Below are 25,916 nucleotides of genomic sequence, written 5' to 3'. Positions count from 1 at the left end.
CCAGCAAGCGAGAGACCTGGGTTCGATTCCCTCAAGAAAAAACCCAATAATAATTTGGTCGCTTCAATCCACAACTGTTTTGTGGGGACACTGCTGTGCACAATTGGCTGCTGCATTTCGCCCACAAATATACAGTCATTTCACTTTTTCGTACATTCTGTGAAGCGCTTCGAGATATCTAGAAGACGTGAAAATTGCTCCAACAAATGCAAGGATTATTATTATTAAGTGAATTGACTTTAAGTAAGTCAGTCAGTCAGTCAGTCAGTGAGTTGGGGGAGTGGGGGGAGGGAGTTTCTCCCAACCACAAAAAAAAGAATAATAATGAATAGTGATGAATAATAACAACAATAATAATAAATTGTAATAAGTAATCATAATAATACATAATAATAAATAATAATAATAAGAAATAATAATAAGAAATAATAATAACAACTTGGATTTGTATAGTGCTCTCCACGCCGGACGGCGTCTCAGAGCGCTTCACAGTAACGGATCCCGATAATAATAAATAATAATAAGAAAAAATAAGAACAATAATAAGAAGAAATAAGAACAATAATAATAAATAAGAAGAAATAATAACAATAAGAAGAAATAATAACAAAATAATAACAATAATAAATAATAAGAAGAAATAATAACAATAACAAATAATAAGAAATAACAATAAGAAGAAATAATAAGAAATAATAATAAATAATAATAAGAAATAATAATAAATAATAATAAATAATAATAAGAAATAATAAGAAATAATAAGAAATAATAACAATAAGAAATAATAAGAAATAATAACAACAAATAATAAATAACAAGAAATAATAACAAGAAGAAGAAATAATAACAGGAAGAAGAAATAATGAGAGATAATAACAATAAGAAATAATAACAACAAATAATAATAATAAATAACAAGAAATAGTAACAAGAAGAAGGAATAATAAGAAATAATAGCAATAATAAATAAGAAGAAATAAGAACGATAATAAGAAATCATAAGAAGAAATAGTAACGAGAAGAAGAAATAACGACAAGAAGAAATAACAACAACGACAACAAGAACAAGAACAACAACAACAACAACAACAACAACGACGACGACAAGTAAAACAACGCCGACAGTGCCCCCCCACCGTGGGGTCGGCGGGTGAGCGGCTGCGCCTTTAAGAGTCTGTTCGGTTGCGTAGAGCTTCATGAATGAAGCCACGTGACAAAACATCATATGACGTCCGCGGCCCTCGGCCTCGGCCTCCGCGCGAACACCGACCGCGGGGTTTTTTGGGGGGAAATTCCTTCATTTTTCTTCCGAAACGGGAAGAGGGGAATTTATATCTTCACATACATCGGAGATATACCGTTAACTTCACCACCGACACCTCCCCCCCCCCCCACCCCCTCAGGAAAGGAAGCCCCCCCCCTCACCTCACCCCTCCCCCCCTCACACCCCCCTCACACACACACACACCCACTACCCCACACACCGAGTCCTGCCCCACACCCCACCCGCCGCCGTTGTAAAAAGGGGGAAGCGACCCGGGGAGTCGGTGAGTCTGGGTCATCATTGATATATTTTTATCTCCTTCCCTTCCTCTGTCTATCTCTCTCTCTCTCCCTCTGTCTCTCTCCCTCCTTCCCTCCCTCTGTCTCTCTCCCTCTCTCCCTCTGTCTCTCTCCCTCTGTCTCTCTCCCTCCCTCTGTCTCTCTCCCTCCCTCCCTCTCTCCCTCTGTCTCTCTCCCTCTGTCTCTCCCTCCTTCTCTGTCTCTCCCTCTGTCTCTCTCCCTCTGTCTCTCTCCCTCCCTCCCTCCCTCCCTCCCTCTGTCTCTCTCCCTCCCTCCCTCCGTCTCTCTCCCTCCCTCCCTCCGTCTCTCTCCCTCCCTCCCTCTCTCTCTCTCCCTCCCTCCCTCTGTCTCTCTCCTCCTCCCTCCCTCTGTCTCTCTCCCTCCCTCCCTCTGTCTCTCTCCCTCCCTCCCTCTGTCTCTCTCCCTCCCTCCCTCTGTCTCTCTCCCTCCCTCCCTCTGTCTCTCTCCCTCCCTCCCTCCCTCTGTCTCTCTCCCTCCCTCCCTCTGTCTCTCTCCCTCCTTCCTTCCCTCCCTCCTTCCCTCTCTCTGTCTCTCTCCCTCCCTCCCTCTGTCTCTGCCTCCTTCCCTCCCTCTGTCTCTCCCTCCTTCCCTCCCTCTGTCTCTCTCCCTCCCTCCCTCTCTCCCTCCTTCCCTCTCCTCCTCCCTCCCTCCCTCTGTCTCTCCCCCTCCCTCTGTCTCTCCCTCCTTCCCTCCCTCTGTCTCTCCCTCCTTCCCCCTCTCTGTCTCTCTCCCTCCTTCCCTCCCTCTGTCCCTCTCTCTCTGTCTCCCTCCCTACCTCTCCCTTCCCCTCTGTCTCTCCCTCTGTCTCTCTCTCCTGTGTTTTTTTTTCCTGCTGTTTTTTAAGTTTTTTTAATGTATATATATATATATGTGTATTTAAACGGAGCGGAAAATGCAAAGAGAGAGGGAAGAGGGGGAAAAAAAAGGGAAAAAGGGGGTTGGTCGATGTTTTGCTGAGTGTGTAAGTGCAAATGTGTCCGTCTGTCTGTGTGTCTCTGTGTGTGTGTCTGTGTGTCTCTGTCTGTCTGTGTATCTGTGTGTGTCTCTGTCTGTCTGTGTGTGTGTGTCTGTCTGTGTGTGTGTGTGTGTCTGTGTGTGTGTGTGTCTATCTGTCTCTCTTGTCACTGTATGACTGTCTGGCTGTGTTATCTGTGTGTGTCAATGTGTGTGTCTGTCTGTCTCTCTGTGTGTGTGTGTGTGTGTGTGTATCTATGTGTCTGTCTGTGTGTGTCTCTCTGCATGTGTGTGTGTGTGTGTGTTTCTCTGAGTCTGTCTGTATGTGTCTCTGTGTGTGTGTGTGTAAGGGAGAGAGTGGGAAAGCTGCTGACTCATCATGCTGGGTCACACACACCAAGCCTGAGTCAGGCAGGCATCCTGGGCACTGGGTATTGCAATGGAGACACATATACGCAGGGACACACACATATACATATATATATAGAGAGAGAGAGAGGAGACACATACATGCATGTGTGTCTGGAGAGAGGGAGAACAGCTCTATCAGCAAGGGTAGGCAACCAGGTTAGAGCAATGGAGAGACACACACATAACAGACAGTCAGTCAGTCAAATCAGAGAGAGAAAACAGCTCCATCAGCATGACAGAGAACCATGCCATAGCCTTGCAATGGAATGTGAAATGGGGGCATCGCTTCTGTGTCAGGCCCCCACCCTCTCCCACACCCCCCCCACCCCTGCTTCACCGCACTGGTCGTTCGGTACGGAGAGTGGGACCGCTTTTAATGGGGTGGACCGGTGTGTCGGGAATACGATTGCGTTTGCGTGAACATCCCCCTGTGTGTGTTTGTTGTGTGCTTGGGTTCCTGCTGACTCAGGTCACACCATCTGGCAGCGGGCTTTTACACTAGTGTAATGGATCAAATGGAACTGGTTTATTCAGTTGAATGCAATGTGATCATATTTCTATTAATGTGTGAGTATGTTCATGTGGTTAAGCTTGGATCTGCATTTGACAACGAGCTTTGATATTTTTTACTCCAGCACACTCTGCCTTTGATAAGTGGGCAGTAATTTGAAATTGTGAGTTTTGAGGGAATGGAAGGATTTTTCTTGTTTTTAAAAACTATACATATATATCCATATTTTTCAACCGAAACATTTTGAACAAGTGGAGCGTGACTTTTTTGCTTCCCCACTCCCCACCTCCAACCTCATTCCAGAAATATTTTGTTAGACGTATCGAGAGTTTTATAGACAATCTTAACCAGGTATCAGACTGGTAAATTTCTGTGAATGTAGAGCGTCTGCGCAATAGACTTGTTGATTTAAAAGTCCAGGCAGTGGACGCATGACTTTATATATTGTACTGTTGAGTCGTGGAGAGATACTGTAGATGTATACTGTAGATACTTGTTTTGCTTCTTTTTTTTTTAAAAAAAGGGAGTGTACATGCTCAGGGATGGGGTTGGATAGGATGGGGTGGGATTCAAATGAGTCACCTTTGGGGTCCCGTGCTTTCGCGGTAGCACAATGGAGTGTATAGAGACCGTAATGGGAGAGTGTTATTTGTGTATTCGTTGCAGTGCAGTTGCTAAGTGATTGCTGTAGGTCCAAAGTCTGGCATTGTACAGGAAGGTAGGGACGACTGTAAATGCTCATAGCTGTGTACCGTCCTGCTGTACGAAGAATGCACTCACAGGTGTACGTGAGAGGTGTTGACTCATCAGGGCCACCCTACTCTGCGTTGTACTTCTCTCTCTGCTGGCAGGTTCAGCTCATTCCTGCTGAGGAAGTATTGCAAGAGGGCAGTTGTTTATCTTAGGTAAGCTTCTATATACATTTACGCTTAGGTATCCAGCCAGATGGGGAGGTGGTCTGTCGTGATGCATCTTAAAAGGGTTATTTGTGGCGGGGGGGGGGGGGTTGTTTGGTGGGTGGGGTGGTGGGAGGGGGGGTGGTGATAACGTCACCTCACATTTGTTTTTGGTTGCTGGTCCATATGAATTCTAAGTGCCCGATGTCTTAATGTGTGAGGAAACCCGTCACCGCGTTTAAGAGTATCCAAAAGTGGTTACACGCATGCCAATTGAAAGTGGGTGGACTTTAAATCGCTGAGAAACAGAAAAAAAAACTTGCATTTTTGTGACTTCTGATCACCTTGAAGCTCCTCCGAGTGGTGGTCTTTTAATCGCTCTGAGACCCCGTCCGGGGTAAAGCGCCCTATCTGAATGCAAGTTGTTGTTATCTCACCATTCAGCCGTTAGGTGAATGAACAATTTTTGGAGGCTAGCTGGCCAGGATACCGAGGGAAATTGGCTTTTACTTTTTCAATAGTGCCATTGGATCTTTTAGCATCCGCCTGAAAAGACAGACTTTTGAACGGTTTAATGTCTCGTTGAAAGGTGGAACCTCCATCAGCACTTTCACCTCGTGAGTCTGGGCTGAAATCGCCTGACTCAGGGCTTCAACGCACAACCTTATGACTAGATGCAAGGAGATTTATATATATATAATATATATATAATCTCATCAATTGTGTTGCTGTCAGCAGATTTACTTGGGACGTCCTCACGACGTGAAACGCGCTGTACAAATGTTGTTTGTTGTTGTTGTTACCTGTTCTGATAACGTCACCTCACATTTGTGTTTGGTTGCTGGTCCGTATGAATTCTCGGTGTTATAGTAAGTGCCGTATGTTTGCGAAAAGACTTCAGTGTGCGTTTCCTTTATTTAAAAAAAATTCCCAATGAGGAAAGAGTTAATGGCTGCAATTAATCTGAATTTTGCTGATATCCTTTAACTGCTAGGCTTTCAATTGATCCACTCCATGTTGTGAATTATAGCTTTTCCCAAATGCCTTTTGGCAAAAGAGAGTGGTCGTCTACAATAAAATGCCTTGGTATTCGATGCTGACTCATCTGCATTTGGCAACATTTAGGGACTATTAACTTGGCAGCTAAATTGCACTTTTACCAGCTTCGAGCAGCAGAGAGAATACTTCAAACTTGTTCAAACATTCCAGATTTGGTGTTTCATGGCGAGCCACCCGCCAGTGATTTATCACACACCCGCAACCCTTCGAACGCTTCCTTTGCAAAAAGAAGCCTTTTATGTACAAAAAAAAAAGTAGAATTATTAATTCAACGCCACAACTTGTTACATGCTTCAGAAAAAATGTTTTGGCTGCGCTTGCCCCATATAAAGTTACTGGCATGAACTTCGCAATTTTTTTTTACAAAGCTTTGATTACAGTTCGGATCATAACATGTTCTATTTTTTGCTCAGGCAGTGCGCTTAGCATTTTTGAAACGGCGGAAACTGCAAAGAAAGTGTGGCATCATTTATTGTGGGGGTGGGCTGCTGTGTGTATAACAACAGTAAGTAATCCTTGCATTTGATGTAGCGCCTTATCACGACGTCGAGATGTCTCACAGTGCTTCGTAGGATTTTACTGCAAACTGTAGTGACTGTGTATTTGGAAGAGCATGTTCCGGCCATCATTCCTGCAGCTCTGTGTTGTACCCAGTAAGATCTGTATCAACAGGAAGGTAGGAACTGGAGTAGGCTATTTGGTCTGTCGAGTTTGTTTTGCTATTTTATTGGGCCATAGTGGCTCTTTGTTTTTAATCCTGTTTCACTGATGTTGTGAACTGGCGTTGAGAGAATACAATTTTGTCAATTTTTGGGGGTCAGCCAGGCGTCTGACACATACAGAAACCCATCATCATGGCTTAAGACCAAACTGAGAATTCCATGCATCCCACCTACACATAGAAATTCCAGAGACAGATTGCTGGAATCGAATGCGCACTCTCTCCCTGGAGGGATGCATCCTGCTCATCTAATTCCGGAGAGTATCAGGCGCAGGTTGGCAAGAGCCAAGGCTTGAGGACCCTAAAGTGTGTACTGCTGGAGTCCAAGCCGCTAAACCCGCATTGATGGCGCTGTCTGGCAAACTCTTCCGCTGCTTGTCCGGCTAGAACCACCTCACCCGTTAGGGCTTTGGCTTGCAGGATTGACAGGCGCTGAGGATTCCCTGCGCCCAGTGATTGGTCTGCCATTCCATTTCATGCCGACGAGCCAGACTGGCTGTGCTATCATCAGCCGTGCCCTGCAGTACTGCGGACCCGCCTGAGTCAGGAACCAGACTACCGAGACCGCCACAGCGGGCTGACTCGAATCCGACATTCTGTTGCCGAACATGTTGCCTTGGAGCTAGTTCAGCTCGGCTTACCTCCTCCCAAAGAAGAATATCATGGCATGGATGCTATAACCATAACGTGTAGCCTTTCCAAAACCCATATACATACCAGGATCTGTGCTTTATAGGTTTATAGGTGGAGTATAGGTACTGGTGGGTCCACTGGACTGAAGTTTTCCCTGTCTGATATTGAAAAAAAATTCTCGATGTTGTGACTTAAATTCCATCTTTGTACATACAAACCCAACGCTCCCTTCCCCGCTTGTTGCTTCCTTCCTTCCTGAACTGCAGCAGATAGTGACTGGCTTGAGGCGATGCATATTTGGGCTGAGCGACATTCTGTAACAGCTGTGCAGATGCTACCACTGTTTTCACATTTCACGTTGAGATGGCTCATTAGACGTCCAGACCCATCCTTGTATCTCTTCCACTTACTCAAAACCAAGCTCGATGTGAAACATAAAATTAGCTGCCGTATTTGCCTACAGAAGCACAGTGACTGCATTTGATCCCAGTCGTCTGTGAATTGCATTGGAACTCTTCAACGCAATATCGAGTGCAAAGATTATCACTCCTTCATCTCACTCTGCACCTACCCTACCCTTTAAAATTATTCCAAAGCAGATGCTTGTTCAGTTAGTTGTTTTGAAGGATGCATTGTCTTGTAGAAAACATCATTCCTCACCTACAGGTTGCTGCCCGTGAGCTCACGAGACGTGAGCTGGCAAAGCTATTCCTAGTGGGGGCTTCTCTTCAAGCTGTTGAACTTCATTTCATCTTTATTTGCCTTTTATTTTTCTTGCACATGCAGCTTTCACGGCTGCTATCTTTTTCACTCTCACGCTGTTCCTGAGGATGCTCCCAGCCGTCTGGTTTTGCCTGAACTGACTCTTGTTTATCCGATTCTTTAAATAATACTCCATAAACTCTACCCCAGAGAGCGTATTTATATCCTCATCCCGCCCCATCCTGCAAAATGGCCAAATGTTTCAGTACATGCTTGTGGGAATCATTTGAAAACAAAAGTTTTTTTTCAGCTCTAAGCCACATTCCTATTTCAGTGATTGACTTGAGGATCGAGGTACACTTGAGAATATCTGGGAGCTGAAATTGATTCCAAATCGTGCAGTAAAAATGGAAGCTTTTTTTAGGCGTAAGAGAAGAATTGCGTGAGCAGATAATTTGAGTTTTTTTTAAACGAAATTAGTGTATCCACACAATTGGAGAAGAGAAAAGAGTTTCTCCCAGGGTCCTGGCCAACAATCCACCAGGTTAAAAGATTTACTTGGGTTGTAGATGTCTATGGGACTTGCCTTGTGCAAATTAGCTGCCGTATTTGCCTACAAATAATAATAATAATAATCCTTGCATTTGATATAGCGCTTTTCACGTCGGGAGGACGTCCCAAAGCGCTTCACAGAACACACTGTAAAGTGAATTGACTGTATATTTGTGGGCGAACGCGGCAGCCAATTGCGCACAGCAGTGTCCCACAAACCGTCGTAGATTGAAAATGACCAATTTATTATTGTTTTGTTTTTTCGGAGGGATTATTATTAGGCTCTGTGTGGAGTAAGGAAACTTGCCCAAGGTTTCGCACTGTCTGGAATTGAGCCTGAGCTCAATCTCGCTTGCAAAGCGAGTGCTCTAACCACTGAGCTACAGGACTCCACGAAGCACAGTAGTTGCATTTCATAGAATTGTACAGCACAGAAAGAGGCCATTCGGCCCATTGTATCTGTGCCGGCTCTTTGAAAAGAGCTATCCAAGTCAATCCCACACTCCCGCTCTCTCCCCATAACCCTGCAGACTCGTCCTCCCCAGTTTGATCCCAATTACCTGTGAATTGTATTAAAACTAAAGATTATTACTTGTTCATCTCAGTCCGCATCTACCCTAATCATATAATAATAATAATAATCCTTGCATTTGATATAGCGCTTTTCACGTCGGGAGGACGTCCCAAAGCGCTTCACAGAACACACTGTGTGAATTGGTATATTTGTGGGCGAACGCGGCAGCCTAAAGCAAGCAATGTCCCACAAACAGTCATGGATTGAAAAGATTGTTATTAGCTCAACTCAGGTCTCTCGCTTGCAAAGCGAGTGCTCTAACCACTGAGCTACAGGACCCTACACCGTTTAACACCGTTTTGAAGGGTGTATGAGACTGCACTGGTTGGTGCTGCTGTGGGTTTTACCCCTCTCTCTGCCTGTGGGCCATTTGGAGTCTCGTGAATGTGGGGGAAGCAGTTGCCCATGAATCATAATCCTTGCATTTGATAAAGTGCCTTATCACGGCTTCGAGCTGGCTCAGAGCGCTTCACAGAATATACCGTAAAGTGAATGGGATGGAGATCCACCTCAGGACGGGGCAATTTGAAGTTTGTAAAGCAAGTGAGTTACTTCAGTGGGGTAGTGCTGCATTCTGCAAATGATTTTGTTCCCCCTAACCCGGAAGGCACGATTATTTTTGGAAAATATGATCATTCAGTTCCGCAGAACTTAGTTCTGTTTAATCCAGAAACTATTTTTGCAAAGGTATCATTTTTCATTCCGCCCCCCACTTCCCCCCCCACTCCCCTCCCTCCCCCCCCTCTTACTTGACTGTTCATTATTCAAATCGCTGCAGGGGTCAGAAGCCTACCCTCCAGATAGGGTGGGTCGAGAAATAAAAATCTATTTAAATCCACTCTGAAGGGGAAGACGGCGTTAGATTTGGAATGGCCCATGGTTTTAAAAGAAAGGAAGCTTGGGTTTTTATAGCATCTTATCTCGTTGGAACATCTCAAAGTGCTTTACGGTAATTGCTGTCAAGGATGCATGACAAGGTCCCACCAACAACATCTCTGAGGGTAAATGACAATTTATCTGGATGATCATTGGCCAGTAGGACCCTGGGAGAACCGTTTCCACTTCACTGTTTGAATATTATGAATGTATTAACATTCACTGGAAGAACACTGGACCTCGGCTTCACATCTCATCCCAAGGGCAAGACCTTCCCTGGTACCATGCTGGAGTGTTAGCCCAGACTGTGACATACATGGCCACAGATTTTCATAGCCATGCTGCCATGGAGAAGATGGGATATGTTTGTATAGTGATGGAACAGCAAATTAGGAACGTGATACACTGGTGCAGTTATTGATTCATTGTGATTTTGCAATTGAATGGACACTGCCATGTACAGTTGGCTGTCAACAGACCAAACGATGTTTGGAACTGAGCAATGTCGGGTGTTTAGAATTCTGTACATTCAGGTCTCTCTGCCCCACCCTCTCGAACTCCCACAGTCCCTCCGCCTCGCCCCCTCCCTTGCCTCCTTCAAGACCCTCTTCTTTGACCGTGCCTTTGGCCACCATCTACCCCATACCCTCCCCACTCACCACCCCTCCTGCTCATGTGCGGATTCCTGACTGTCCAACACCTTGGGACGTCCTCCTGACGTGAAAGGAGCTATAAAAATGTAACTTGTTGTTGTATATTGGCTTCCATCCGGCAAGTGTGGAATTTCTCTTGGATATTACTGAGATTGATGATTAAGCCAGACTTGAGAAGTTAAGACTTTTTCTTCACCGGAGTTGAGAAGCTAAGGGTTGGACTTCACACAGAGATCATCAAGATTAGGACCGGTTGCGAGAGTGGGGATAGATTGTAACGGATGATTTCCACTGATTGGTGAGTCAGTAAAACGAGCCGCATTCAAGGTGTTCACAGATAAAGGAGAGATGTGAGGAAACGGCCCTTTACACAGAGGTCATGTAGAATTCTCTGCCACAAACGGTCATTGAGGCAGAGCTGATAAAAGGGAAGTTGAGCGTTTTAAAAGGAAAGTGCAGAGATACGTGGATTAAAAAACGAGGACTTCTGAAAGGTACAAGGATTAAGCAGACCTTTTGAGATCTTCCTTGTGGAGAGTGAACACCGGGTGTAGAAGTTGATGGGCTGTTTTGTGTGTTGTGACTCCACAGAATAGGTGAATCAGCTCGACTGGCTAGCGCTGCTTCCTTTGGTTCCTGTTGTTTTCCCAGGGTGCCAAGATGCATTTCAGAATTGGGTCATGAGAAACGATTGAACCTGCTCTCAAGCCCTTTGAGGAAACAAAGAAATTTAGCCGCTGCGCCCCGAAGCTCTGGAAAACTCTTCCTCTGTCCCTCTGCCTTGCCCCTTATTCCCCCATTTTCAGGTTGCACCTGAAGACCTTCCTCGTCGCCCGTGCATAGGTAACTTGCCCTCTGGCTCGGCATCAGGCTCCGCCACTGTCAAGCACTCCGGGACTCTACCTTGCGTGAGGGCGCTACGTAATTGGCAAGTTGGTGTGCGAGGGGCAAGAGGCAACTTCTCTTTGAAATATCAGAAGTGCTTTGTGCAGGAATAGTGGGTTCAGGTGTGCAGGAAACTTGTTTCCTCTGAGATCTACTGTAAGCTGTTGGCAGTCACTTAGGCTATCAGATAACTGTACAGTAACTCTATATTTCTTCATGATTATTATAGTCTCAAGCTGTTGGTTAAAATTAACGTGTTGCATTTTGTTGGTGACTAAAATACACTTTTTCCCTCACTTAAAGCTGTGCTAATCTTGGTAGTCCCTCTCTCTCTCTCTCTCTCCTTATGCTAACTGTAAAAACCACAAAAATATCTTGATCAGCAGAAAATGGGTCAACAGCTTGCTTTTTTTTCCCTCCACACTATGTAGATAACATTTAGTGGCATTAAGCAGCATTCGTCTTCTCTCATTGCATTTTTTTTCCAGTTTGATGTGTCAGTTTGACTGTCAGTCGCACTCGCCTCTGGATTCAGAGGTTGTGGGTTTGATACCCACCCTACCCTTGGGATTTAAGGTCCTAATCTAGGCTGACCTCCCAACACAGCACAGTCAGGTGTATAAAGATATTCAGGTGTTGCCTGTCGGATGAACATTAAACCTGAGCTCCTGTCTGCCTGTTGTGTAACTAACGTCCACCATGAACGAGCATATTTTGCGAGGCTGTTTCACCAAAGAGAAGAGAGTTCTGGTGATGGTATTCATCAATGTTTCTTTTGGAACCAAGATGCCTTTCATAACGCTTCGAAGTAACTGCTGTGTGAAGCGTATAAATATGATAGTACAATTTCTTTTAAAAATCACCCTGTATCAGGCTGAGAGCTTGGTTGGGGCAGGGGTTGGGGGGAGTTTGGATTATTCTTAGGTAATCGAAGCCCATCTGTGTGCGCACACACACCAGTTTGTATTTGCCCGGGAGCTCTAGGTGAGCGACACGTCCTCTGTTTTGGGGTAGATAAGGTTGAGTCCAACAAGCAATCCAGTTTGCTGATGAACTCCCAGCGCCAAGGAATGAGAGAAGATTTGGGGGAAACTCTTTGTAAGAGAGTTTAGTCATGGGCACAGACCCTGCATGTGAATACAGTGAATATTTTGTTGTACTGACAGCAGATCACGCCATGATGATTGCATTTGGCGTCCTGGTCACTTGAACTTAAGTGTTTTTTAATAAAGATATTCAGCATTCTTTAAGCAAGCACTCTGGTATTTAATGTTAATGGATAACGACCTTAATAGTCCCATCGTAACTTGAACCAAAACAAAGATGCGACCATTTGTCAAGAGCACTTGTCTGGTTCCTGGGAATATTTTCTCTGGTCCATTAGGATGCAATGACGATTGAAGCTCTCATCACGAGAGCGTAGGAAGCCAATAAATCTGAGGCTGAATCTTATCACCCTGCAGTCACACATGGCAAGTTACAGTTTAGACTGCGGCAGTGTCCGTGCACTAGTTTATTGCGGGAAGTCTCGACATGGTGAGAATTCTTAAAAACTCATTTTGGAGAACCGCTTGCTCATTCCGAGGGAAAAATACTGTTTTTTGTCACTGTTCCGAGCAGCAACAACAACAAAATTAGTATTGCATTTCAGTTTGGAGTACTCTTTTAAAACAAATTAACCACGAGTTGACTATTTTGATCAGAGACACCATCCTGGCTTCATTTCCAAGTTTATAGGCATGCAAGTCTTGTTCTGTCGAACTCTGCACATAACTTATTATAGCCCAGCTTTATGGAGGGGATTAAACGAATAGAAATTGTTTCTCTGGGCCGCTACTCTGTGTGAGGGGTGTTATATAAATGCAACTCATTTTGGTTGTTAATTACCTACCTGCAGAGCTGTTTCACGTTAATAATTGAGAATATGGGCATTGTAGGGACTTCTTATTTAAATCAAGCGCTCACGGACGCTATCCCGCGTGAAGGGGTCGCTATATAAATGCAAATTGTTGTTCTTCCTGGACTTCCTTACCAGTGTGATGTACAACAACGCCTTACTTTGTCCAAGTCATTAGAATGTCTACAAACGGATAGTTTGGGCCAATACCTATGTTTATCCTTGTTCACGGCTTCAAGTTTTCTGAGCTGTTTTAAGAGGAAGGAAAGATTTTCTCGCTTTACTGTTAATATCCATATCATTGTCCTGATTTGGATTTGAACTCGGTTGGAGATGAGCTCAATTGTATCTCTCCCCCCCACCCCCCGCCCCATCTGTAAAGTGTCAGGAATCTGTGCATTATTGTCCAAAATTGGATAGAAGTCATTATTGTAGAGTGCGTGTAGTCTTTGTAGGGCTTTGTGAAAGGTAGACTGGGATCTGCCGAAATACTTTCCATGGACTTACAAAACTGAAAACACCTTGACCCACTCTTCAACCTGCAACGCCCTAGTTTTAACAAATTGCATATTCAAACTACTAAGCCAAAGTACTCGACTTCATTCACTGGTGTTTACTTTCTATTTCGACATTCTGGAACTTTTCATATGATTTCATGCACCGAAGATATCCACAGCCAATGCCGCAGGTTCTGAAAATGATGGTCAAAAGCTGCGTTAGTTAATAATAATCCTTGCATCTGATATAGCGCCTTATCACATCGTTGAGACGTCTCAAAGCGCTTCACAGAATATATGGAAGTGGATATAAAGTGGATTGAATGTGGATTTTAGTTATGCTTTTCAGACAATTATTAACCTTTAAACAGCGTTGCTTTAAGTAAACTTCAATTGAGAAGCATGTCCTAATTCCCCACAAAAGTGGTATATAAAGGAAGTACGTTAGGAATCGAAACCTGTGAGTCTTTGGTGTCAGGAGAGCTGAGATTAAACACGAAATGGGAGGGAGAGTGGGAGGGGAAGACAGTGAGCGAGAGAGGAATATAAGAAACAGCACTGCTCAGAAGAAGCAGCGTTGCTCAGCCCCTGACCTCTTTGCGTGTATCTGCGACTAGACAGAAAGCAGTTGTCCCAGTTCCGTTCTCCTTGACCTACATGAAACTGAATGGATGTCAGTTGCCGAGAATGCGAATAGGAAATCATTTCAGAGCAGCTCTCAGCATTCTGAGAATGATGTGTGATGCCACAGTCTCGATTACTTACTTGGAGCACAAGTTAAATCACAAAAGACCAGTTAATCCCAGTTGCGCCAAGTTATATTTTTCCAGTGTTGCCAAATGTCAATACTATCGCTTTGATTTTGGAGGGGTGTGAGGAAAGAGTTTTTTTTTGTTTGTTGTTGTGTTAAAAGATTTTCCTGTAAGATAATGAAAACGTGATAGACCTGTTCTGACCTGGTTCTCTACGTCATTCAAGTCTGAATGAACACATAGCATCAGATGCCTTTGAGGAATCTAATCCTCATTCGCATGTGTGTCAACAGTACTTGTCTTTAACAATAGTAAGGATGAGTGATAGTAGTATTGCCCTTGCCACTATTTATTTCTGTTGCCCTGGACAGGTGGACAAGGGCTATTTTGATCGCTGCCGAAGACGTCTTGTGTGACCTGGTTCACACTTTCCTAGTTCCATTCCTATTTAAAGGTGCTCTTATCGTAATGACTTGATCACCCACCAAAATGAAGCCCCCCATATGGCTCCCCCCCCTTAGCCAGGTTTCAACCACACGCACAAAACCACTGTTTCAATCTTACATTTGCAATTTTGCATCACCAAACTGCATTTGTTTCATCGCCCGCAGCTAGAATGCACAGCGCTGGGTATCATACTGCCCACAGCACCTAAGAATGCACAGAGGCACATACAAACGGACCAAGGCATTATTAATAATCTTTCCAAAGAGAGAAGCACAAGAAGCCTGCTTTGATATTGCCTTGCACAATAACTGCAAAGCTGCGCTACGTGGGCTTGGAATATATCCACACGTCTTTTGCAATTGATTGAATAGCTGTTTATTTTTAGTACCAAATGCTCCTGGTGAGTGGGAGTTTTGACCCATGACTTGAGAAGAAATTGTTCCTTTACTTTTTATTTAAAAAAAAACTATTTACATGTAGTTCATATTTTCCATTACCGCCGTCGTTGAAGCTGCCAGATTTTTGGCTCTGTGGCTCTGCATCGTGTAACCAGGTTCCCAGGATTGGTTTGGAGCAAGTGCTATTTTTTACTGGGTTCTAAGGACCTTTGCAATGCTACATTGCTCTGTGTTGCTGTACTGTATGTGTCTCTTCAAAACTGGGGCACAAACGGCAGCCGTTCCAACACAGCACATTTTCCCTCACCCTTGTCTGCTGCGTAAATGCCACCGTAAGGGTTTCAGGGAAGAAAAAATCGGTAGAGCTTGAATCAGCAAGGCCTGTGATTTCCGAACCTCTGAATGTATTGATGTTCAGCTTGATGTAAGCCGGTTTACCGCAAGACTGAATTGATGGCATTTCATTGTTTTGGCGAGAAGAAAGCAACAGGTTGGTTAGTTTTAAAGCTGCCTGCCCGCCTCCCCATTGCACAATAACTTAGTAATTTTAGTGTTTATTGCGTGTAGAGTTATTCACAGCGAAGTCCAAAGCTGTCCTACCTGACTTGAACCCTGATTCTTGTGTCCCACGCGTGCCACTAACTCAGCTCGGCTGACGCCCACAATAAACTACGTGGGTGGACAGAAATGAATGTTTCTGGGAGTGTCTGGAAAAAGAAGCGAGATGCAGGTTTGACATTGCAGATCTCCTGGTGATATCCGGGGTGTAATCGGCTCGTAGGCATTGTATTCGGATGTGCTGAGTCATCATGAGTATCGTTTTTCAGCCACCGTTTGGGAAGCATCTTGAGGTTTTGTGAGGTTTAAGAGGTAGGGGATCCATGCCGTACATTGAGTGTTGGTCCTGACCCGCCTCTGGGCATGTTCAAACGGTTTCTTCTTTGGGCTTTTATCTGTGTAAGTGAGATGTTGAGCTTTTATTCTTACCAGTGAGGCTTATCTTGTTTTTAACTTTTGTTTTCAATTTTTTTTTTAAAAAAAGGGGTAAAAGTATGCGTGATCGGCATTGAAGTGAGCACTTCCTGCATTACCAAAAGTGTTTTGAACACTTCCCGTGACAATTGTGAATTTGAATAAATGTTGCACAAGTATTTTTTTTCTCTCAAATAGCTGTCGAGTTTTCAGTTGTATCTGCTGCTGTAAGTTACATTCCAGGACGAATGCTTATAAAACAGTGCCAGTGTTTTTTTTTTAAAAAGAGCAAAGAATTCACACAGGATATCTGGGGGGAAAAAAATCCTCTGCCACATTTTGAAGAATTGGTACCAATGCAGAGAGTATTGAATATGGAGCCAGAGTTTTTTTTGTTGCTATAGAATACAGTATACGCAATAGCACACAAACCATCCAGAGACGTTATTGGCTCAAGACCATATCTTAATTCAAAGAACAGTATTCCTGGGAATAATTGTGGAGTGGGAGGGAAATATCTTCACACCACTGGTTGTAATTAGTTGTAAATTTATACTATCACAGATTATAATAATACTTTACATTTGATATAGGGCCTTATCAAGTCGTTGAGATGTCTCAAAGCACTTCACAGAATACATTGTAAAGTGAATTGACTATATTTTTGTGGGGCGAAAGGTTAAACATTTGTTTTCCTCTCTGTGATTCTCTGGTTCTGTCCTTCATACTGATAAAGGTGGACAATGCACTTTACAATGATTTCAGTCTCCAGCCAGCAACTTGCCATCGGAGTATGATGAAAATATTTAAGATTTTTTTTCTTCCCGCAGGTTTGCGTGACAGAGAGTTTGCCGTGGTATGACGACTCCTAACAAGGGAAGCAAAGCCTTAAAGGTAGAGTGAACATTTCTTTAAACCCTCTGCAAGTTAGCTGCCTGGTTTGCCTACATAACATTCAATGAATTAGTCATTTTGTCAAGTGCTTTGAGATGTTCTTTTCGTACAAAAGATGTTACAGGTGATTCAAGAAGAGACCAAAACCATGGCTTGTCAAATTTGTCATCAGCTGCTACACAGAGAGAAATGGTGCACATGGCATTCATTTCCATTCAGTGCTTGAATCTGCTGTAAAACAGCTGAAGTAAGGGAAGTAAAACAGAATGTTTGCCAGTACAGTATTTTGGAAACTATCCGTGCTCTTTAGGATCAGTGCCAGGGAAGTTGATCGTTACTGTTTGACAGTCAGACAGTACCCTGTCTAATACTGACCTGGAAATTTTGTAGAATTGATTGAAGACCAGTCTCGATGGGCAAGACTGCAACTGGCTTTGTGCCACAGAACTTCTCGGATATGGAAAAAAAAAGCTTCCCCTATCTTAACATCGGAGTATATCAAATGTCTAATTTTTCTCATTCTGAGCTATTGTGGCACAAGTTGTGGAAATGGTAGAAATGACTGATGTGTTTATTTTTGACATTCACTGAAGTTTCGGTGGCCAAGAGGATTTGGGTATATGTCGGTCGAGTTCTGAAGCAATTCAAGGTCGCGTCACCCGATTTTAAAATGGGAACTTTTTTTTAAAACAACCAGTTGCTGTTCCGCTGTTTAACCGCAAGGCATTGTGGATTCTTCGATCCGACAAGTTGAAGCCCAGACTCCGCAACTAATTGTAGAAAAAGTTCTGTTGCACCTGGACAGGGATCTTGGTCCTTAATACTGTACTAAAGAAGTTCAGTGGGACAAAGCCTGCTGCGATCTCACCCATCGAGCCTGGTCTTCGACCTCTGATACTGTTCAGGAAATTCAGCGAGAGAATTCAGCAGATGGGAACATTACTGCCCCGTCACATTGTAAGACTTGCTAAACAGGTTCTGCCCTAACCATTAACATTCAGTGTTCTGAACATCAAGAGCAAGGGTAACTTCCAATTGTTTGTCTACAAATACACAATCTTTGAAACCTATTGTATTCGTTACTCTTTCAGCCATCTTCTCTTATCCCTGCTTCCCACAGCTCAGTCAGTTGTGTGAAGCACTTTGAGATGTCTTCCCTCTGTGAAAGATGCTCTATATATGTAAGGTGTTGTAAGCAACAGTTACCTGAAAAATGCTTTGAGTGACTTGAAGTTATAGGCGCTCTTATCAAATCCAATTTTTAAAACAAAATAGTTTACATCAATAAACATTCCTGCACAGTATTCCCACTGGTGTGACTGACATAAACCAGATACAGAATCTGGTTAGTCAGTCCCAGCTGAATTGTTTTTCGCTTTCCACAAATCTACTGAACTTAAACCTGTTGATGGTTAATTCGGGAGCAAACAGTCTTCTCGTTCGTGGCTTCTTTTTTACCCACAAATAAAGGACGTTTCTTTGTGGGCCAAATGCCTCGGAAGGAAGTCTCAAAGTGCTTCAAGATTTACTGTAAATTTCAGTAACTGTTTTGTGAGCAAACATGCAGCCAATTTGCTCAGAGCAATGTCTTGAAAACAACCATACGACAACAACAACTTGCATTTATATAGCGCCCTCCATGCAGGGTAGCGTCTCAGAGCGCTTAACAGTGGCGGAGCCTGACTCTGAGCCGGGGAGGTGGGGGAGAGGTGGCCTTATGCCATGGTCCAAGAGAAACCACGAAGTGAATGATCAGTTTCATTTAGGGGATTGTTGGCCAGGAGAGGGAAAAACTCCCTTCTCTTTTTGAATAGTGCCATGGGATCCTTATCATGCATCTGACCAGGCAGACAACATCAGTTTAACGTCTCATATAAGGGTGCCACCTCCAACAATGCAGCGCAACCCCAGTACTCCATTGGAGTGTCAGCCTAGACTACGAGTTCAAAGTCTCAATGTGCCGCTTGAACCCACAACTTCCTGACTCGGAGCAGAGAGTACAATCGACTGAGCCAGGCTGATTGAGTTGCACAGACTCAGGCTGGCGATTCTGCTCCAACGACAGCTCTTGGTAGGGCTGTCGACTTCTTAACGACTCTTTATGGGTTTTTCCCCCCCCCCCCAAAAAGCCTCTGATCCTCTTGATCTTTATGCGATCCTAAACTTGCACCTCTTGTAACCGAGTCACCGACCACTGCCACCTCTCTGGATTCCGCGTAGCTGGCATCTCTCGTTGACCAAGTGAACTCAGTGACCCATTGACAGAACTGGATAATCTCCCTCCCAATCCTAAAATAGATCCCAGTTCCCAAAATTAAACTCCCTCTGGCTGAAGCATTCGTACAACTCGCGGAGGAGGCTGCATATATTCCACTTACAGCTTCATCATTGAGTCGCACGTTGTGATTCATTTGGGAGTGCTCATTGTTTAAATGTCGCAGGCTTGGCTGACGCTCCAAAAGAGTACGGGGGGGTGCTCTGCATTGTTGGAGATGCCACCCTTTGTAAGACGTTAAACCAAGGTTGACTGTCTTTGTTTTGAAGTACCTTGCTCATACTGTATTAGCATTGCCTCCAATACAATTTCGCCCACACAACATACAGTCAATTCACTTTATAGTATATTCTGTGAAGCGCTTTGAGACGTCTCAAAGACATGATTAGGCGCTAAATGCAAGGATTATTATATATAGTATAATACTTGTGAAAACTATTATTAGCATTGCCTGCAATACAGTGCATTAGTCTGACAGCTTATTAAGAACCCTGTATTATTAAAGATTCTAATAATAAGTACTAATTACAAAACCTTATCCTGAGTTGGCAGAATCGTAGCCAGGTTTCCCACACAGTAACTGATGGGACGTTATGGAAACCTGAGGCAACCTCCTCAAAGTTTTGAACCAACATTTTGGAATTTACCCCAAATGCAATCGATTCCTTCTTTGCCTTCTAACTAATCATAGTTGCTGATCAAAAAGCAATGGTCCTTGTGTGTGAAATGAATGGATCTAGACACTTCCTATTAAAATTGCATTGTGCTTAAAAACAAAATTTGCTAAATTGACGCCGCTTTGGGGAAATCCCCAAACTCTTGCTTTTTATAGGTATCTGTTCCAGTCTAATTTGCTGCAGGTACCAAGTGGGACTTGTTTCGAATTATTTATTTTGGCTTGTTTTGAACATTTTTATTTAACCTGCAGTTCACAGAGAGGGAGACTGGAACAACGTCACAATTTAACTTGCTCTTTGAGGCTTTGAAGTCCTTTCACGCTTCTCTCTGTTGCCTGTTCTGCCTTCTATTGGTTGATTTGGAAATTGAAAGGCTCTTTATTATCAGGAATGCATGGGAGCTGATTGCATTTTAACACAGTTTTATACGATGGACCCTTTTCATGATCTATCCCAAAGTGAAAATCCATTGAAACGCTCAAAGAAGCTAACTGTTACATTTCCATAATCATCACATATACTGATAATAATAATAATAATCCTTGCATTTGATATAGCGCTTTTCACGTCAGGAGGACGTCCCAAAGCGCTTCACAGAATAGACTGTAAAGTGAATTGACTGTATATTTGTGGACAAAATGTGGCAGCCAATTGCGTATAGCAGTGTCCCACAGGCAGTCGTTTTTTCATTAAAAAAACCACGAGCTTTGTTCCTCCGAGCTGATGTTTGTTTATTTTGCCCGAGCGGAGGAGGGAGGTTGGTTGATTGCGAGAGTCAATGTACAGTTTCTCCAGTCAGTCAGAGCCACAAGAAAATTTAACTGGTCAAAACGACGAAGGGCTAAGGTTGTAGTAATATAATAATACTGCATTTGATACAGAGTCCAGTCGCGTCTTTAAGGCGTCTTAAAGTGCTCCATAGAATATACTGTAAAGTGCATTGACTGTATATTTTGTGGGTGAAATATTTTGTTATGTATTTGACTCTATTTTGTTTTGTGTCTTGTTGCAGTAGCAGGCTACTATCCCTAGAGGCCCACGCTAAGCTAAGTAAATACTGTATTATTAACGATGCCTCCAATACAGTACGTTAGTCCGACCGTTCATTAAGAACCCGGTTTTATTAAAGATTTTTGGAATCTAATGAGAAGTGCTAACTATAAAACGCTATTCCTAGTTGGCAGAATTGTCCTGGAAGAATATCCCAAATGTAATTTCTCGGAAACGCTATTGGCGTGCTTGCTAAAAATAATTTTGAAAAATAAGTCGCTCCACTAATCCGTTGAGATTACAGCTAAAATAAGGCTTTGAAATGATGTGACTCAGGAATTTTCTGCTGTGTGTATTTTAGGGAATTTGGTTCCTCGAATTTGGTAGAAGATTTCAGTTTGCTTCTAACCCACCCATGCCTTTCCGAAAAAGCAAATCCTGTGTACAAACTGTTTTTAGAGTGTTAATATAGAAACATAACAACTGTGACTTGGCAGTTTGCGGTGCAGAGGAAAGATCAAACCTTTTCCATTAAAATGTTTTGTCGGACAGTGGTGCGTGCAGTTGACTGCCGTGTTTCGCCCACCAAATATACAGCCGCTACACTTTCAGTATATTCTGTGAAGCGCTTTGAGATGTCTCAATAATAATAATAGTAATAATAATCCTTGCATTTGATATAGCGCCTTATCACGTCTTCGAGACGTCTCAAAACGCTTCACAGAATATACTATAAAGCGTAGTGACTTTTTTTTTGTATCAATGAAGTGCTAAGGCTCTATCAAATGCAAGGATTATTATTGCCATTATTGTATACAGCTGAGTCCTTAATGATGACCCTTATGGTTCATCCCCAGGTGAAGCGGGAGCCGGGTGAGAATGGAGCCAGTCTCACTGACCAGGAGCTGGTGTCCATGTCTGTGCGAGAACTGAACCAACACCTTCGCGGCCTGTCCAAGGAGGAGATCATCCGGCTGAAGCAGCGACGCCGGACGCTCAAGAACCGCGGCTACGCAGCCAGCTGCCGGGTCAAGAGGGTCACTCAGAAGGAGGAGCTGGAGAAGCAGAAAGCCGACCTGCAGCAAGAGGTGGAGAAGTTGGCCTCCGAGAACGCCAGCATGAAATTGGAGCTGGACGCCCTGCGTTCCAAGTACGAGGCCTTGCAAAGCTTCGCCCGGACCGTAGCCAGGGGACCCGTCATGCCAGTCAGGGGACCCATCTCCTCCGCTATGGGCCCCATTATGCCGGGCAAAGTGGCTACCACTAGCGTCATCACGATAGTAAAATCCAAGACGGATGCAAGATCTTAGTACTTACTGCTGTAGAACGAACACTGGCTAGAGTCGAAACCCAGTTTGTGGTTTAAAAACTGGTCAGTTCGTGAGGTTAGGCACAAGGCTATTATTTTCTTTTTTTTTCTTTTGGTTTGTTTCCCCCAAAATTCAAATACTAAAAGCACTTTGGAAAACACAGCAACTAAATGTAAGAAACGAGCAAAGGGCTCATGAAAACACTTAACCTAGTTCAACATAAGTTGAGTGTTATGGAAGCCAAGACTTTAGATGACTGGGTACTTGAAGTTAAGGTTATTATTATTTCTACCCAAACCCCTCACCTTTCCCCGGTTTCTACAGAATCTACTGTAAATGTCTGTGTTTTAACTTTTGAGTTTTCTATTCAAGCAGAAATGTAAGTTAAAAGAGAGGTTTTATTTGGGGTGGAAACCTTGTGGCTAACCTTTTGAGCGCCGACCAATGTAACAGCCTCTCATACTCATGCACATCTGAACACGGTGTACCGTATCACCATGGAGTAAGGTAGTTCAAATGACCTGTTCATATGGTTAAGTATTCCTTTCTATTCACATACCAATGGGTCTTTCTCCACAAATTTTCTAGTACAAATTTAGAATGGTGTGATTTGTCCTTTTATTTCTATATATATATATATGTATATATATAAATATATAAAACTACATAACAAGAAATCAAATGTCTGTGACTACAGGCATTTTAAATTAAAGGCTGTGCATAAATCCAGTGAGAAAGGGAAGAAGCACAATTATTGTAACCTCCTTCAGCACACTGACATCTCCTGGGAGCTGACTTGAGAAGGTGACCGAATGTTGCAGCCTTCAAAATACTTTTTATTTTGAATAACTTCAAAAAAAATTGCAATCTTATTTCACTGTTGCATTCCTAATGCTGCCTTCGATACTCCAGAACTGGTAATAATCCCTAATCGAATATTAATAATTTATCATCACTCAATCCCCTGCTGTTTGTGGGACACTGCTGTGCGCAATTGGCTGCCACGTTTCGCCCACAAAATATACAGTCAATTCACTTTACAGTATATTCTGTGAAGCGCTTTGAGACGTCTCAATGACGTGATAAGGTGCAAAATCAAATGCAAGGATTATTATTATTATTAACTGGTGACTTTTGAGATCCCAGCTCACCCCCAACCTACACACCAACGCAACACACAAATAATAATGTTCAGAAAAGACTGGTGTGATTTTTTTTTCAAACTTTATTGGTTTATTCTCCCTGGAAGGGGCAAAAAAAGTTTTATCCTAAAATCGTTAAGGGAATGAACTCTCAAGATTACAGGCAATGCTGATTCTTTTTTGGTCGATATTGTTTCTTTTTTTTTAATTTTCAAAACCCATTGAATCTGTGGGGTTAACACACATACAGAATAAATCATATTGGGTGGGGGAAGAGTGTGCTCAAAAGACTCACCTTTACTGACTAGAATCAGTTTATTCTTTGCTGGCTGTTGAAAGTCGGAGGTCTGAATTTCCACACAGTCTTATTCTTGAAGTCCCAAAATGTAAGATTTTTACAGAACTCTGAGAATTCTTAAATTTGGATTTAAATTGCCTCTCTGCAGGACTTAAAAAAAACTGACTTCCAAATTATGACTGGATTTTCATAATTTTGCACAGTTCTAGGCGATGCTGCATTTTAAGGCAAAATGATCTTAACGACTTAAGTGGATGTTCAGGACTTGGATTTGAGATTTCATGTTTCATTGCCAGTAACTGGAATTTGCTGCTACTTTCCTATTCCCTATTAAAAATAGTTTTTTATTTAAAAAAAACACAAAGTTTACAGCTGCATTTGAAGCGCAAGTGATTTGATACGTGTGAGTAGAAGGGGCTGATTAACCATATGAATGAAAATTTATTCAGAGAATCTTTGATAGTAAAAGTTCCTCTTTAGTGTATGTATACAAAGTATCTTTGTCAACATGTAAGGGTATTCGAGTTTAATTTTTATAAGTACACAGATTATCATAAATATTTATATAACAAAAACTACACAAAAAAATTGTTTGATAGCTTTTACAGATGTTTCTAGAGTGGCTTATTGAAATTGATTAGCTTTCCAGTGAATCGGCGTGTTATTTGGATCCGGGTGATGTATCTGTGATGTGTTAATATGCAGATTAGTGTTATTTTACAGTTGTTAGTTCTGTATTTATTTGTGTGTGTGTGTGTGTGTAAGTATGTTTGTGTATGTGTGAACACAATGGGTTATATGTTGTACGTATTTTTTCTATACTTCGACTTCATTTGCCACACATGTGAAATCAAAAAAATCCCAAGAAGGTGTGTGAAATACAAGTTTCATCGGCAGTTTGAATTTCTGAAGTATCTTGACCAAACCAAGAATGTCGGAAGTTTCTGCAACTTCTGATATTAACCCCTTCACACCTGTACTTGTTTTTGATGCATCAAAAACAAGAAAAACGTACCACCAAATATTTGTTTTTAATCATTTTCCGAGGCTGCTTAAACTTTTTGTTTTCTTCGAAAATTGCCAATCTCCCGAAGCGTCATTTATTTTTGAGTTTCTGAACGTTGTATTTTTTTTTGTGTGCAAGCTTACATGGTCAAAGAGATGGATTCTTTTAAAATTTGGGGATAGCATCTTATCCAGTAAAAAGTATTATGGTTCGGAAATTTAGAAATAAACAGTGTCCAGTGTAGTATTGACTAAATATCATATGGAGCTCTATTGCTGAGCTCGCCTTGATGTTGCCCAATGTGCATTGTTACCTGTTTAATGCTTGCAGTTTGGTCTGAAAATCTAAACTAAATTTAGCTCAACTGCAGGCTGACTTGGTTTCTCACACACTTCCATCAAATTTAAGATATTGTAATTGCAGACAGTTTTCGCTTGGTAAGAAAATAATTTTTTTATTGATCAAAAATGATTTGTATCTGTGCCATGAAGGGCAGTGCAAATTGCCCTCAGCATCTCAGCTCAACCCATTCACCTCCTCTTTTACCAAAACTACTGTCAGAATCCTCACCAATAAAATAATAAATTCTGTAGAAATTTTAAAGCTCTTCCTGTAGTTGATCATTGCTATTGACTTTTCGATTTTTGTATGAATCGTGTAGGATTCCTACTAAAAACCAAAATGCAAATAGGTTAGCATTGGTTGTTATCCTAGAACGGTATTTTCTGACTTTATAAATGAAAAGCCCCATGATTGGGTACATATGGTAAAGACTGCAGTTTGCGGTGTTGGTTGTCTGATGCTGAGAGTTGCCTGCCCTTTGCTCAGTTCTGGTGCCATGTTTAGATGTCTTGAATAATGCTTAAGCTGTGTTGTGAGTGGTTATANTTTTTTTTAGTGGCCACATTTAGACACAGCAATTTATGGGTATTAGAAATTAAGTTGGAGTTGAGTCTTCCGGCAACGAGCATATCGAAAGAATGTGGAATCATTGTAGTCCAGCGTTGAGCAATTAAACAAATGCTTAACAGTCTTCAGTTTTATTTTGTGTTTAACAGCAGCGCTCTTTGCTGTAATACAAAACCAACCGCCTGATTCGAGAAGCCTTTGAAACTCTGAAATATGCTTTCAAATTCTTAAAATAAAAAAGTTTCTGATGTTCACTCACTGTGCAAAACGTGTAATTACATTGAACCAAATGTTAAGTTTATATTCCCTTCCCAAAATAAACAAACATAGGACTTGTTCCGATCCGCATATAAACCAACACAATTAATTGTGTTGTGTGAGCAGAATTCAACATGTAACTTTGTGATACAGTGCGACTTACTTTAAAATCGCAAGACT

At 42.5% G+C, this 25,916-nt stretch overlaps 1 protein-coding gene across 3 annotated transcripts; it reads left to right on the top strand.

The window, feature by feature from the left end:
* The first annotated feature begins 1,490 nt into the window (after positions 1-1,490).
* On the top strand, positions 1,491-23,062 carry LOC103175525 (transcription factor MafG). 3 transcript variants are annotated; one of them, XM_042342590.1, is made up of 3 exons: positions 1,491-1,550; positions 16,808-16,871; positions 21,671-23,062. In XM_042342590.1, the coding sequence occupies exons 2-3, from the start codon at positions 16,836-16,838 to the stop codon at positions 22,121-22,123; spliced, it is 489 nt and encodes a 162-aa protein (XP_042198524.1). In that variant the 5' UTR covers positions 1,491-1,550; positions 16,808-16,835; the 3' UTR covers positions 22,124-23,062. The 3 variants fall into 3 exon arrangements, with proteins under 3 accessions (XP_042198524.1, XP_042198525.1, XP_007886801.1); XM_042342591.1 differs by lacking the exon at positions 1,491-1,550 and adding an exon at positions 2,475-2,548; XM_007888610.2 differs by lacking the exon at positions 1,491-1,550 and adding an exon at positions 4,268-4,368.
* Positions 23,063-25,916: the final 2,854 nt, after the last annotated feature.

This window comes from Callorhinchus milii, unplaced genomic scaffold, assembly GCF_018977255.1.
Source record: "Callorhinchus milii isolate IMCB2004 unplaced genomic scaffold, IMCB_Cmil_1.0 Scaffold20, whole genome shotgun sequence".
NCBI lineage: Eukaryota > Metazoa > Chordata > Chondrichthyes > Chimaeriformes > Callorhinchidae > Callorhinchus > Callorhinchus milii.
The sequence above is the reverse complement of the archived record's forward strand: the minus strand, read 5'-3'. Positions and strand labels throughout refer to the sequence as shown.